At 27.4% G+C, this 16,080-nt stretch overlaps 1 protein-coding gene and 1 long non-coding RNA gene across 2 annotated transcripts; one reads left to right on the top strand and one right to left on the bottom strand.

Annotated features, from left to right (window-relative positions):
* The first annotated feature begins 282 nt into the window (after nucleotides 1-282).
* Nucleotides 283-986, top strand: LOC105138295 (uncharacterized). The gene is made up of 2 exons (XR_844744.1): nucleotides 283-417; nucleotides 519-986. It is a non-coding gene; the product is annotated as an uncharacterized LOC105138295 (long non-coding RNA).
* A 4,654-nt stretch (nucleotides 987-5,640) lies between these two features.
* Nucleotides 5,641-7,448, bottom strand: LOC105138294 (uncharacterized). Its single transcript, XM_011044341.1, has 3 exons — nucleotides 7,188-7,448; nucleotides 7,003-7,069; nucleotides 5,641-6,865 (listed from the first exon to the last, which is right to left on the bottom strand). The coding sequence occupies exons 1-3, from the start codon at nucleotides 7,251-7,253 to the stop codon at nucleotides 5,937-5,939; spliced, it is 1,062 nt and encodes a 353-aa protein (XP_011042643.1). The 5' UTR covers nucleotides 7,254-7,448; the 3' UTR covers nucleotides 5,641-5,936.
* Between the last annotated feature and the right edge of the window lie 8,632 nt (nucleotides 7,449-16,080).

Below are 16,080 nucleotides of genomic sequence, written 5' to 3'. Positions count from 1 at the left end.
GTAGTTGTATTTTTTTGTATAAAATTAGTTTAATCTAAATATTGTATAATTTTATTTTGTATAAATTTGTGAATTTTTTTGTAAAAATGAATACTGTGAAGAATGAAAAATGCAAAGGTAGGCACTTCACATGGTCAAGCCTATGTCTCATATGCTATTTGAGATATTAGTCGAGGAGACACTTAAATGAAACAAGCCTTCTTCCACCTTCAAAGCAGAATCTTTTGCAAGGTAGCTATAGAAATTAGTTAAAAGTTCAACGTGCAAGATGAGCCAAAGCATGTGGACAATCATCTCAAAACTGTGGAAAAAAAATGGGAAATAATAACCCAACTTAAAAATAAAAGTGGTTTTGGTTAGGATGATTGTTTGAAAATGATTACGGATTCGAAAGATGTATATGATGAAGAAGTAAATGTATGATAAATATTGTATTCTATGTCATTTTTACATTTACTTTTGTTTCCAAAACTTTATACAAGGAACTGAAAATTGTATATTCTAATTTTTATGAACAGGCACATCCGAATCATGACAAGTATCTCAACAAAAAACTTGATATGTATGAAGCAATGATAATTGTTGTTGAAAAAGACATGGCAACCGGAAATTATGCCAAATCATATGCTGATATCAACCTAGAAGAGAACATTGAAGTGTAATCTATTTCAATTGAAAATGAAGGAGAATATGAAGAAACTTCAAAAGGTAAAGAGACATCTTCCTCTAATACCCAAAAGAGGCAACATAAGAAGAGATATTGAACGTACGAAGATGATAGTGTTGAAAAGTTGTCTAAAAAGATTGGAGATGTAGCGTTTGTAATTCAAAGCCTAAACAAAAATCAACTTGATGTTAATGAGCTATATACAAAAGTGATGAAAGTTGAAGGCTTTAAGAAGATCGCTCTTGGTGATGTTTTTAATCACTTGGTTCAAAATGAAATGTTGGCAAAAGCATTTATGGTAAAAAAATGCTAATTTGAGAAAAATTTTGGTTCATAATTTTATGAACCAACACTGCTATAGGCCTGATTGCTAGATGATTTCACTATGATAAGAAAGTTTATGTTTGTTTTTTGACAAATATGTTTACTTATTTAATTCAGTCTAGTATGTTTATGTTTGTGAATTTGAACTAATATGTATAAGTATTACACCAAAACTTTTAATATTTATGCATGATTATATTTGATGTAAGATATTTATATGTATTTCTTAATACTTATTTGATATACATTAAAGGGATAATTGTTTATACCCGTAAAAAAAAAAATCTTTATCCAAAAAACCCATCAAAATATTTTTATATTTATTTATCTTTTAAAAAAATCTTCATACCAAAAAAACCCAAATATCTAACTCTTATTACCATAAAATAATTTGGCTTTCTTCATATGAAAAACACATATTTTAAAAATTAAAAAATATATATATTAATAAGTTTTATTTATTAAAAATTTGACAATGTTATATCTCTATAATGTTATATGATATATACAGTTATATTTATAAAATAAGCTATATATGAATATAGGATATAATAAAAAAAATTCATCATTACACTTTTTAGATTTTATTCTTTTATTATAAGTGATTAAATATTTATATTTAATATTTTTCATATATTAGATAAATTTAGAGAAAAAAATTAATTCAATAATAAATTATTTTTCAGTTCATTTTCCATAACATAACCAAACACTGGAAAGTGTTTTCCAGTTTATTTTCTATTACATTACCAAACATTGAAAAATACTTTTCTAGAATTCACTTTTCCATAATTCACTTTTCTTGAAATTTATTTTTCATAAAAAAATTATTTTTCAGCAAACAAACGGGGTCTTACTATGAACTCATCTTATCAAGAGAAACTATTTAACACAAATATTATCTATTTTGGTAGTTTAAATCAATATCAACATGTTTCTATATTTACCATTGGAGTCCGACGATCTTGCTATCTCTTCTCTTTCAACCAAAAACTAAAAAATAACAAAAATAAAATTTTATATCAAAATCAAATTTAAAAAATATTCAGGTACCAAAATTATATAATCCGTATTTTTTTTAAGTTCGAGAACCAAAATGCATCTTTTTCAAAACTTATAACATGTCTCTCATATTTGGTGCTCTTTTTATTTAAGTCCCTCTTCTTTCAATCCCATCATTTCATAAGAAATCAAAATCAATTGGTTTTCAATGATAATAAAATTGATGGAAAAAAAATTTGAGGATCAAATTAAAAAAATAAAAAAATTTAGTTTTATCTTAATGGTGAGCTCTCTTCTTCACCTTTATTTCTTTTATCAAATTGGATTGTTTATATTTATTTTCTATTCATTATTCATTAGATAAGAAATTTAGATGTTTATAAATTAAATTTTGAATATCCATTCTCTATTATTATTTATTATTCAATAAAAAAATAAAATAGTTAATATATGTGTTTCATATCAATATTTAGATAAGAATATATTATATTGTATTAAAAAAATCTAAATATTCTATAAATATATCTATATAATATAAATATATATTTCAAATTAAATTCAGATGAATTTCAAATTAAGTTTGATAATATTTATATCATATCAATTATTCATCAGATAAGATAACTATCTAAAAAATACTCGGATGAATATCTAACAGGTTACATTAAATTGCCATCCCTACTTCCAACAGCTGGACATCCTATATCCCTGCTCTGTTCCTAGGCAGTGAGACCAATGGGAAGCTCTGATTCACCAGGTTCAGCATCATTCGCTAAAACATCCAGCATATCCATACTGGCTGCAACTTCTAACATTTATCAAAATCAAATTAAAATACCCAACTTCAATCAGTCAATCTCCAGCAAGTTTAACTTGTATCAAAATCGAATTCGCCACAAGAACCTGAAGAAGTCACAATAGTTGCTTGAACTAGTACTATAGAGGTCATCCTACACCACCAAATACCACGGCCGCGGATTACTGAATATCCCATTCATAAATTGCAGGATCCAATCAAGGGGTGTTGAATCCAATTATCAAGCTACACCAAAAAAACCAAATCTATTTATCAAACTTCACCACCGGGCTCCTGCAAAAATTTTGCTCAGGGATGTATCCTGCCTCAGATCCTCTTCCAGTATATGCTCAAGAATTGTAATAACATTCGTGATTTGAAGACAAAAAGTTTCCAAGACATCGATCAAATGAAGGACATAGTTAGGTAACAAACACGTAAAAACATGCCTTGTATTAAAACAAAGAAGAAAAACATGTGAAAGCTTGCCGGCGGCATTTTCTTAGGCTGCCAGCATGCGCATTATAGGGTTCTAGCCATTTATTAGGTACAGTGCACATAAATGTCACGCAAATTTGTGGATTTTGCAATGCATCATTCATGATACCGACAAACTTTGCATTTAACAAGTGAATTAGAATGCTATCTGAATGTTATCTATTCATCTTTCAGACTAAAAATACTAAAAGTGCGCATCCATCCCTAAAACTGGACAAGTCACACAAGTTTCTAACCCCAGAATGGAAGCTATCTGATACCCATAGAAAAAGAAGAGCCCCATGGATTATTAACTTCAGCATTATTCCCTCTGCAGTGAAAATGAAACAGCCAAGCAATTACCATAAAATCAGGTTATATCTGTATGATAAAGTATATAATTTTAAGTAATATGATGAAGTATATAATTTTAAGTAATATATGACAACCACCTTCCACCATTTAACCAAAAGAATTGTAGTTGACATGTAGAGATGTAAGCACCCCACAAGCAACGAAGCTAAAATGATTCCAACTTGCAAATAACAAACATGCAGTATTTGGCTGTGCTCAAATGATTCCAACCTGCAAATAACAAACCTGCAGTATTTGGCTGTTTGGCAGTGCATCATAAAGTATTTTTAAAAAATTAATTTTTTTTTTGGCAGTGTATCAGAAAGTACTTTAAAAAAAAAATTGTTTTTTTTTTTAAATTAATATATTTTTAATATTTTTAAATTATTTTAATATGCTTAATTTTTAAAAATAAAAAATATTATTAATATATTTTTTTAAATAAAAAATACTTTAAAAAAATAACCATAATCATACTCCAAACGTTTATGTTTGAAAGTGTAATAGTAATTATTTTTTAAAATATTTATCCTACTATGATAGTGATTATTTTTCAAAATATTTTTCATTCTAAAACACATTAAAATAATATTTTTTATTTTTAAAAAATTATTTTTTACATCAACACATCAAAATTATCTAAAAATATATTAATTTTAAAAAAACAATAAATTTTTTTTAATTTTTCAAAAATAATTTCCAACTCAACTCCAGTGCCAAACACTGCTGCGCACCCTCATAGATGTCTAAATCAGAATTAAGCCCGAAGGCTGTCGAGGACATGCAAATGTATTTCTGCTGTTACCTGGAAAAGGTATATGCTGGCCTTACACAACAATCTTTCAACACAACACCAGCATATTAGAAAAAGAGCACAGGGAAACCAATAAGAAAAACCAATTCAATAAAACAGCAACCACAAAAACATAGCATCGATAGCCTCCTGGGCAAAGGATCCTATCCAACTGGCTGTAAATAAAAGTGAAAAGGTGATGCAAGAAAGTCACACTGTAGAAACAAGACAGGGGAGACATATTGCACACGTTTCAAAGACAACCAATAATCAAAGGCACGTGCAGAGACAATTACAGAACATGCATATCAATAGTTAGGAGGGGGGCAATCACTGTTAGGAACTTACTTTCAGCGTGAGCAAGGGACAGATTAGTCCAGGCCACATATCATGCTCAGCAAGGACAGCAAAAAGGGTAACAAAGAGAAACAAGAGAAAGAACACCGGGACATGCAATCTGCTTAAGAGATATCCAACGAGCAATCTAGCTCTCATCCGTTGGCTAGCACAGGCATTCTATTACAATAAGGGCATCATATTAAAATGAAATAGTTTCAGTAAAAACCTTCTCCTAGCATAGACAGCCCAAACAAGCAGCACTTAAAATACTCGTGATGATACAAGTGATAGAATGTAAAATCTTTTTAAAACAAAGAGAAACCGAAAACACCAAACATTAGCATATTACTTTCAGTCAGGTGTATAAAGCGGATCTTGAACATCATCACTCGACACATGCAAGACAGCAAAAAATTACATTAAGTTACCAACATGTTCTTGATAATTAAATAACAGAAACCAGGTTTTCAAGTGAGAAGCAAGGGAACTTTTCATTCCATAAGCATTCGTGCACAAACCTCAACCGTGAATCAGTCTCAATAAAGAATCAAATTTTATATAGGTGGCCCCACAAAAGTGACTCCTAAAACATGTTTTTTAGCCTGAGAGGGTTCCTTCAATGTTTTCAGAACTCTGCACCTTTTTTACCCAATCGCCTAAAGAAAAAAATATGTAATTACAGCTATAAAACTACATATAATGTAACACTTAAGTAATCACATGCAGTGCAACTATGAAAGTATCAAGACTTGCATTGCAATCAAAGCAATTAGCTAAATTAGCCCATCCATGAACTATTGGATTTTAAGGCTGTATCCTAGAAAGTAATTATCAAAGATGGAATCTAAAATAGTATCATGCACAAGCAGTTAGCAACCCGATCGAGAATTAAGGAAAAGGAAAACATGGAATATTGTATTTCATGTATTGAGTTTCTATGTTCCATATCTATTCACAAACTGAACAAGGGTTTTCTACATCAGCATATGCACCACACAGATAAGAACCAGTATTCAAAATAAGAAATAGCTCAATTCTCGGGTGCCAAAAGATATAATGATCTATACCCCACATCTAAAAAGTCTAAGAAATGACAACCTGATTCTAGAATAGAACACACAAGACATACGGAGAAAGAGATAGACCCAACATTCGAAAGTTCATCAAAACAGAGAGTTCTCCTCCTATGACCTCATGGTACAAGAACGACCCAACCTTAAAGTCAGATTACTTCCGGGCACAATGGCCTCCACCTCCACAGAATCATTCTTATACAGTTCCCTGCAGTTCGGACAGCGGCCATCCAGCTCAAGCATTTTGTTGTAACAGAAAAGGCAGACCTGAAACCCACATGAACATGGCAGGAAACTCGCATCTGTGAAGTCCAAATCTTCTGTACATATAGGACATGCAGATGGCACATTAACACCACTAGCACAAACCCACGCATGCCTTCCCCGTCCATAATGCCTATCAGTATTCGGAAAGCTCCGCTGCTTGGACAAATTAGGAAGACTCTGCGGACGAAGTGCATCATCCGGCCTCCAAGCCCGACTGTTCCCAGGAGTCACTCTTGATGGGATCCTTCTCTCCCGCGCCAAATTCTCATGATTAGAACCCAAGTTGCACGAATTACAATCCAATTGAACAACAGGTTCATGCTCCCGTGAAGACTGCAATTCTAGACATGGATTGTTATCATCATTATGGTTTTCTTGTTTATTATCGTAGTCACTGGCAGCTAAAGCATCCGCCAAAGCCTCCCAATCATCCAAGCAACTATCATCCCCTTCGTCATCCTCGTCCGTTATGCTACCAGAGCAACAACCACCGCTACTTCCACTAGTACTGCTGCCACTGCTGGAAGCAGTAAAATTGGTGCTTGAATCATTTCCACCTAGGACACTGCTGCCAGTAGGACTATTTGAAGGGGAATCCATATCAAAATCACGATGGATCGACCCATTTTCATCCTCATCCTCCCCTACTCCTCTTCCTTGCGGCCTCGTCTGCAAATTTTCTAACGGATTCTTCCTTCCCTCTTCATGAATTTGTTGTGGCGACCCTCGTGGTCCCATCAATTCCTCCTTGCACCCCCTATTCTTAACTGTACCTGATAAAAAAAAAAAAGTAAAAATCCACCGTCTAAATAAAAAAAACCCCACACCACATTATTCAAAACTCAAATTTACTAAAAATATTTACAGGAAAAAAAAACACATTGATTTAAAAAAAAAAAAAAAACTTCACCTTGAGAGAGCCATTGCTCACGACGAGCATCAAGCTTGCACTGTTTCAATTTGGCTGACCTATTGGCCTAAATAATCCAAAAAAGCAAAGCAAAAATAGACAATAAGCTACAAAAGAAGATGAATTTACAAGATTGATTTAAAAAAAATCTAATTCTAGAAGAAAGAAAGGAATCGTATTAATACCCTCTTCTTCTTGCCGAAATCTTTCGGGACAGAAGGAATTGAAGCGTTGATTGAATCGGAAACCATGCTTACTTCTGCAAATATCTGTGGATTTGGAAAAACCCTAATTTGTTTCAACAGGTAGAGATGAGAATTTTTTTCTAGAGAGAGAAGGAAAGATATTTGGGTTTTTTTTCCTTTTTTTGGTGTAGAGAGGCGAGAATAGAGAGAATGGATAACGGAAACTTCTCTGCTTCGCTCTGCCCTTAATTTTGCAGATGGCCTTCTGTTATATTTATATAGCGACTCCGTTGCTAAAATACCCTTATCTTTCATTTTATTTGCTGATGTACCGCGTTAGGTGTAGGCGACTGTGTTTTGCATGTAATAATTGGGGTACAAATGTGTGCGCGTACGTACAGTCGCAAGGAACGATGACGTTTTTCCTTCTTTTGTTTACTTGGTAAACAAGGAAGTTTGTACTATCTAGATTTTATTTTTTGCTATATCAGGTAAATAGCGTTGATTAGGCTGTTGTTTTAAGAATTGGTTAATATTATGATGGTATTTATTGTTTTTAAAATGCTTTTATTCGAAAATATATTAAAATAATTTTTTAATTTTTAATAATAGTAAATAAAAATGTTTCAAAAACATCTAAAAGAATTTAATTTGAAATAAAAAAATTATTCTTTGTTAAAAACACAATATTACCACACAAAAGAGCTTAATTAGGGAAATGTGACCAAACTCCACAATTATCTTCATGGATTTGGAATTCAATTTAGAAAAAATTATTTTAAAAAATATATAATTTTATAAAATATATAATATGTTTTTCTCAATACCTGTAAAATCTAAATTTTTAAGAACTCTCCATTTATAAAAAGTTATTTTATAACTTTATTTTATAATAATAAAAAGACTTATTGAAAAATAATAAGGAATCAAATAATATATAATCCAACTTTTATATTATTATAAACTCCCAAACAATTTGAAGATGTTGATTAATTTAAGTACAAGAGATAATTTTTTTTCTTTGCTTTTATATCATTATGAATCTTAAATTAATGCATGAATTTTTTGGGTTAAATAGAAGTAATTTTCAATAAAGCTATACTAAGAAATTATGATTCAAATTATTTTGAACTCAGTGTCAATATTTTTAATTTATAACAAATTGTTTAATTCATAGTTATAATTTTCTCCTATATTTTTAAACTTGATATCAATATTTAATTTTTATTTTTTACCCGTAAATGTGGAAAGACGAAGCTATGATACGTGGCGTGAAAAATATATTATTTTTTAATAGATGGTAGAGGGTAAAAAGTTTCTATTAATCTATCTGCTCTTGATTTTTGTTCTAATTACTTTTATTTATATTAATATCAATCCTCTACTTTTAAAGATATTTTTGTTTGGTCCTTATTCGACTAGAAGGCATGTTACCTTTAAATCATTAGATTACATGAAATTATATCACTGACACTAGCCCAAAATCCTTTCTTTTTTTTTTACACATATTATAAAATGATAGAAAATCCTTTTCTTTTTTTTACACATATTATAAAATGATAGGATGTAACCAGATAATTTAATAATTACTTGGACTTCAAGTCAAATAAGGATGAAACAAAGATGATTTTAAAAGTAAAGTGTTGACATTAGTATAAATAAAAGTAGAGGGAGCAATCGTAGTATAAAATAAAGAACACGTGGAAGCAAAGAAACTTTTCAGTTGTGGTAAAGTTTCATTGGTTAAAATTTAAAAATATGGACATATAAGCAACTTGTGTGCCTTATCCATGATAGCATATTTATTTTTGAATTTTAAAATTATTTTTTAAAAAAATAAAAGTTTTTTTTTTTGCTTCAAATTATTTTTTTTTATTTTTAAATTATTTTGATGTGCTGATATTAACAATATTTTTTTAATATATATATATATATTATTTTAATTTACTTTCAAACAAAAAACACTTTAAAAAATAACTGTTATTATATTTCTAAACACTAACTTTAAAGATAATTTTTTTTATTTTTTGGTCTATAAGCAGTGAAGGAATCTCACAAGCAAAAGGACATTAGTTTAAAAAAAAAAGAGAAAAGAAAAGAAAAGGTTTGGATTGCACCGACATCTCTTCTTAAAAAAAAAAGAGAGAAAAGAAAAGAAAAAAATAATTTTCACACACTTCTCTCTCCCGCTCACAAATAATCACACACACACACACCAAGAAAAAAAAATAAATGTTTGGATAGCAAGTACAAACACCTTATGATGATGGAGCATCAAAGAAAAAGAGGTTTTATATTTCAAATCAAGTGTGGTTGCATGCATTTAACTCAAATTTTATATTTCAAATCAGGTCTGGATACATGCATTTAACCTAAAACATTACATATTATGTTTTTAAAAGTGTTTTGATTGATATGCATTAAATTTTTTACTCCATAATATCTTTATATTTTTAAAAATTAAAATAAAATTTTTGAACTGTGTGACAAAATTTTATTTTCTTGATTATTAGAGAACAAAACACCAATATAAAAACCACCAATATTAGGTCGGCAATGCAATTTCTTATTAATATCACTTTCTACTAATTATGTTGGTTGGTTGGATCAAAATTTATTTTTATTCAAAAAAAAGAAAAAACTTAACTCATTAAAAATATTACTTTATTTGATCATCATGATAATCCTATGCTTATCATTGCCTTACCCTAGATATCAAGACCACCAGTTCTATGAACAAACAAAGGTTGACTAATTTGATAGAAATAATCTCCTTTAATTCTTCATCGTTTACAAATGAAAAAACCCAACATATACCTGCAAGTTATGACAACTTAAAACCTATACCTAGACAAAAACTTAATAAAACCTCCAACAAGTTTTTTTTTATAAAAAAAAGTATGAAATTATATCCAATTACACAATCAATATTTAAATTATGAAAAAACAAAATCAACAAGTTAAGACCTAAAGACTTACTAGAGCACAATGTAAGCGATGTTATGGTAGGTTTTATTGGCAATAACAACTTTAATTAAGGGATAGATCAAGAAAAATAAAGAAAAATAGTGCGAGACAAAGAAATAGAAATGAAACCACTTACCTAGATAAAGATTAATTTTCATAAATTAATCTTTTCTTGTCTATTCCTCCTATTTTGAGGAACTTAAATGGGTTTGAAAAATGTCTAGAGAGTCAAAAATTATCTAAAAATGTGAAATTAAGCTAAACAAATGTTCAAAGAACTGAATTTTGCTAGTTTATATTTACGTGGAATTTGTTTTTGGTGATTTTATATAACATGTTTAATGATTTTAAAATAAATAAATTGCATAAGCACTTAAAGGAGAACCTGTATTCCTATTAGTGTGGAATTCAACCTGAACTAGCAAATGAAGATGGGCTTGATTAATGTAGTTGTTATGGTAATTATGTTGATTGATATTAGGTGATATGTAAAGTTTATTGAGTGATAGAAAATTTAAAGGAAATATAAAATTAAAATTTCTAGCTTTTTTTATAGTGGTTTTAATCATATGCAAAAATAAATAATTGTAGATGGCTTAATTTAAATTGATGAGATATTTTATTTGATTATATATACGATGTATTTTTAAGATAGTGTATAAGAAAATTGCATGAGATTTTGAAAGGAAGTCATGTATTGTTCCATTTAAATTTAAGTCATATTTGGAAATGGACTTTGTGTACATTGTTGTTTTTAAAATTATTATTAAAACCTAATTTCAAATATGATCAAATAAGTTTAAGGTGAAGAAAAAATAAATAAATGTCATAGGATGTAAATATTGATTTTTCAGCCAAAAAATGCTTAGTAAAACAAAAAGGGATGGTTATGAGGCATTGTGTTGTACTGAAGAAGATTAAGCTAATGATAAATTTTAAATGGTGTTTTAGCACGTGTAAAAAAAATTTGGTTAAATGGACTAAGAAATTATAGGTTAGAGCTAATTTTAGTCATGAAGATTAATCTAAGATTTAATATATCTTGATGGATTGATGTGAAACTAAGTAAATAAAAACCAGAATGAGATTTCTAGTTTCACTTGATATGAAATGATTGTTTGAAACTTGTTTGGCATATCGAAGATTGTAGAATCTGATTAGTAGTAGGAAATTTCACACAAGTTCAGGTACCAGGTAGGTTCTCTATACCTTTTTCTGTTAAGAGATTTTTTTAAGTTTCAATAATTGCAATATCTTTAATTGTGTTATATATCTATTTTAAATTGTAATATGTTCCATGAAAGAAAAGACAAAATAAGGATATAATTGATTACCCGATAACAAAACTGGTTTCATAATTAATAGGCTATTGGAGAAACTAGTTATTGTGATTAATAATACCAGTACCCTGATTAATGAGCAATTAGAGAAATTAGTCACCTTGATTAACATGACCAATGCCTTGGTTAATGGGCTATTAGAGAAACTAGTTACCTGGAGTAATAGAACTAATTCCCTAGTTAATGGGCAATTGGAAAAACCAATTCATTTGATAATGAAATAGATGCATGGTTTGGGTTAGAAAGGACATTAATATGTTCTTTTAGTTAATGAGTTATTGATACTTCAAGTGCAAAATGATGATATAAAACCATGATAAAAATGCACTTTTAAGTACTAATCAATGACTAACTTATAAATCTGTTAATGAAATGTTAGGTGAAACCAATTATTATATAAAAGTGGTAAATTATGTTTATGATATTGTGTGTTGGATTAATATGAATTTTATGATTTAGTTCATGATATAAATCATGGAATTAATAAATATTTAACATTTATTAATAATAATCTTTATAATAAAAAAGGTGATGTTATAACATAAATGACAGATGAAAGATAAAAAAAAGATTAAATACATGTTTGTTTTGAAAAGTTAAGCAAAGTATAAAATAATTGTTGCTTAAAATTAATAAAACATATATATGATGAGTTTGATAATATGTTACCTAAGTATATATGACACAGTCTGTGAATTGTCATGTAGGAAATTAGAAAATATGTGTTTAATAATATAGCATTTAATATCAAAAATATTTCTAACATGTGATCATTTAAGGTTCCTGAAATTGTTTAAAAATCCATTATTTAATATTAGTTGAGTTATGTGTCATTTGGATTTTTATTATTTTTTAATTATATCATTTTATAATTATTTTCATTTAAATTAATTATTTTCTTAATTCACGATGAGCCTAATTTCTATGTTTTTTAAGGACTAAATCCAAATATTCAAGTAATAAAAAGGGTGAGGTAGGACAAAACAATTTAGAGCTGACCATAATTGTGCGAGAATCCATGATAGTCTGTATTAGTGTTATTAAATGGCACCTTTCCTAAGGCTTCTACCCGATGACCTAAAATCTATTCCAAGGTAGGATTTATGTAGAACAAGATAAGAGTTAACTTGATCATACCTCTTCGATCCAATTAAAACTTATATGAAACTTGATTTAATTTTAAATCTTTATTATTTTAATGATGTTATTTTAACTCTTAAAAAAACCCATGAAATAATGACTTTTGAAATGAATTGAGTAAACTTAAATTAATTTATTAAATCTGTAATTTAAGTTTAAGGGAGGCTAAATTTTATTATTACGATGTATGTATTAAGTTTAAGGGAGGCTAAATTTTATTATTACGATGTATGTATTTTTTTAAAAAAAAATTAAAATTTTTTATTTATATCAAATTAATATGTTTTAAGTTAAAATATATTTTTTTATTTATTTTAAAATCATTTTAATGTGTTTTTTATTTATTTTAAAATTATTTTAATGTGCTGATGTCAGAAATAATTTTTTTAAAATAAAATAAAAATCATTGACATGCATTTTTATATTTAAAATTATTTAAAAAGGAATTGCAATCACACTTTTGAACAATTATTTTATTTGGTTGATTTAGGTTTAAGTTTGTTATATTTAATTATTAAAAAAATAACATTATTCTAGTAACATGTTAATTCAAATTAGTATAGTTAGTTTATTTAGTTGTTAAGTTTATTATACAAACAACTAAAACAAAATATGTTTTTATTATCATGGCTCTAGTATTTTTTTTATTCACCCCATTATTTATAGCCAATCTTTTCATTTTAGTCCTTGGAATTTTTTATTTTTTTATACTTTGATCACTTGACTTTTTTTCTTTAAAATTTCATCTCTGCAAATTATGGTGGCATAATTTTGTATATTATAATCCACTTTGATTTGCATGCTCTTGCATGACTGATGTGTGGCGAAGTATTGTGATGTTATATTGGAAAACAATTTTTTCACATACTTTGATTACTAAAATTTTTTTCTTTAAAACTTCATCCTTGAAAAAATTATGTTGGCTTAATTTTATATATTATAATCCATTTTGATTGGCATGTTCTTGCATGCCCAATGTGCGGTGAAGTATTGTGATGTTATATTAGAGATTAATTTTATAAAATTGAATTTTAGGTTATTCTTTAAAATTTAATTTAAAGAACATGAACCAACATGAATATTAAAAAAATTGAGCCGTTTCCCATTTACATAGTTTAAAAAACACAGAAAGATTAGGTTTGGTCTCTCAAGTTTCAATTTTTCTTCTTTGGTCCATGTTCTTTAAGACTTTTATGATTTTGTCTTAAATTTTATTTTTCATGTTTTAACCCCTAGATTTAATGAAATTCCAACCACCAAAAACTATGAGATGGTTCCTATCTTTAATGATGCTTGAAAAAATAGAGAAATAGACTAGTGCTTATTTTTTTTATTTAGTTAATTTTCTGTTTTCAATCTGATTAAAATGTGTTTTGTGGTTAAAAATAGAATTTTAGAGGTTAATATGATTTTTTTCCTCATGTTTTTGGGTTAAAAGATTGTTGAAATCTAGATTTTTAAAAGTTTAAGGACTGGAATCTTGATTTTTTTTTAATCACCAGAGCCACGTTTTGTAACTGGCGACTATAGTAAGGTCACGACGGCTCTTTTTGTGGACTACGCGTCATCCATTTTATTTTACAAAAAAATAATAATAATAAAGTTGGATGGCGTTTTGTTTTCCTTCTTTTATAAGCATATATACTCGATTTATTTACATTTGAGTCATGCATGCCAATTCTCTTTTTAAAATGGCTCTTAGATTTTATATATTTAGATTTTTATGTGATTTTATAATAAAAAATTTTATAATAAATTTATTTGGATGATATTTAAATTATTATCTAATTATATCATATTTTTAAATAATATCATAGCTTTTCATGGTAGTTTAACAATTACTTTCTAAACAATTCTATATAAACCTAATATGCAAAATTGTTTTAAGGAATTTTCTCATGAATATTTAATAAAAATAAAATATTTATTTTGTTATTTTTATTGTATTTTTTTAATTTCTTTTTTAACCGAACTTACCATTCTTATATTTTTTTTAAATACATTTACATCAAGATTATTGAATCATAATTTATTTATTCATTTTTTTTAAATGGAAAGTTTCTTTTAAGATTATGATAAATTCTTATTTACAAAAAAAATGCATGTAATAAAAAAACATGTTTTTTTTCAAAGAAAAGGAAAATGGATTAACAAGGAAAGAGATTCATTTTTCCTCATTTCAAATCAAGAGATTTTTTGCAGAAGTTTTTTTAATTTTTTTATGTTTTATTCAATAAAATATAAAGCTATTAAAAAAAATATGTTTTTGTGGCAAAAAAAATTACATGAATACAAATAGAGGATTTTGAATAAAAATACATTTTTATATAGAATTTAAATCATTTTATTTCTTACGATATCTATTTTAATTTTCATTTAATTAAATAAAAAAATTCATATAAGGCCTCACATAGATACTCTATTTTAAGGAGTTTTGTTTGGTGTAGTAACATTTTTCTATATTGAAATATTAGCTATATTTTCTTTTTAAAATCTGAATTCTTTTGGATCTATTTTATTATTTCTTGTTTCCACTATATATTTGTGAAATCTACATTCATTTAATTGTAAGGTAATTTTCACCTCCTTACATGTCAGAACCAAAAATATTACTTCCACCTGCTCCCAGGAAGAAAAATTATTGATAATAATAATAATATTTCTTTTAAAATTATTAATAATAAAATATTTAAAATAAATACGTATTGAAAGTGTAAAATGTATTACATGTGCACTTATTGTTGTCTCTCTTTCTATTGAACGAATTTATTTCAACTAATAAATAAAACTATATATATTTAATAGAATTTAATAAATATGTTTGACTTAGATATATATGATATAAATTGAAAAAAAAAAAAATTCATACTATGTAGCTCATGGTATTAAATCGAAAAAAAGAAAAACTATACATATATATATATAATGAATGATAAGTAGACTGGGAGCACTGATTATTTTAATTATATATGTGCATAATTAAAAACAAAAAAACCACGTTGGAATTTTGAAGGCATTCAACTGAAGCAATGGTTGAAAATGTAATGACGTGTACGAATGCCGTGTGGTTGAAAGTATCCGAAGAAAAAGACACGTGCTTTCAAGATTCTCAAATCTACAATGTCCCCATCAAGCTCTTTCAGAAATATCTCAATCCTTCAAAATAAATCATATTGTAGATAAAAAAATAGACTGGTAAAATAACAAAATAAATCATATTGTAGATAAAAAAATTGACTGGTAAAATAAATAAATAATAATTATTATTATTATTATTCTATAATGTGAAGCATTTACTCTCTTTTTTTTTAATTAATGAGAAGGGTTATTTTCAAATTAATTTATTTGAGAATAGAGATTACATTTTCTTCTCATTTGATCTTAATAACATGTTTTCACTTCAACTTAATATTTTTTTAAAAAAATTAATAGCTCTCCAAGAAATT

This window comes from Populus euphratica, unplaced genomic scaffold (assembly GCF_000495115.2).
Source record: "Populus euphratica unplaced genomic scaffold, PopEup_1.0 scaffold77.1, whole genome shotgun sequence".
Taxonomy (NCBI): Eukaryota; Viridiplantae; Streptophyta; class Magnoliopsida; order Malpighiales; family Salicaceae; genus Populus; species Populus euphratica.
This window is presented reverse-complemented; position numbering and strand designations above follow the sequence as displayed.

Excerpts from the sequence above, each read along its gene's own strand:
- LOC105138294 (XM_011044341.1), bottom strand. The coding sequence starts at position 7,253 with ATGGTTTCCGATTCAATCAACGCTTCAATTCCTTCTGTCCCGAAAGAT. Across the intron at positions 7,070-7,187 it reads ATTTCGGCAAGAAGAAGAGG|GCCAATAGGTCAGCCAAATT; the intron begins GTATTAATACGA and ends TGGATTATTTAG. Across the intron at positions 6,866-7,002 it reads TGAGCAATGGCTCTCTCAAG|GTACAGTTAAGAATAGGGGG; the intron begins GTGAAGTTTTTT and ends TTTTTTTATCAG.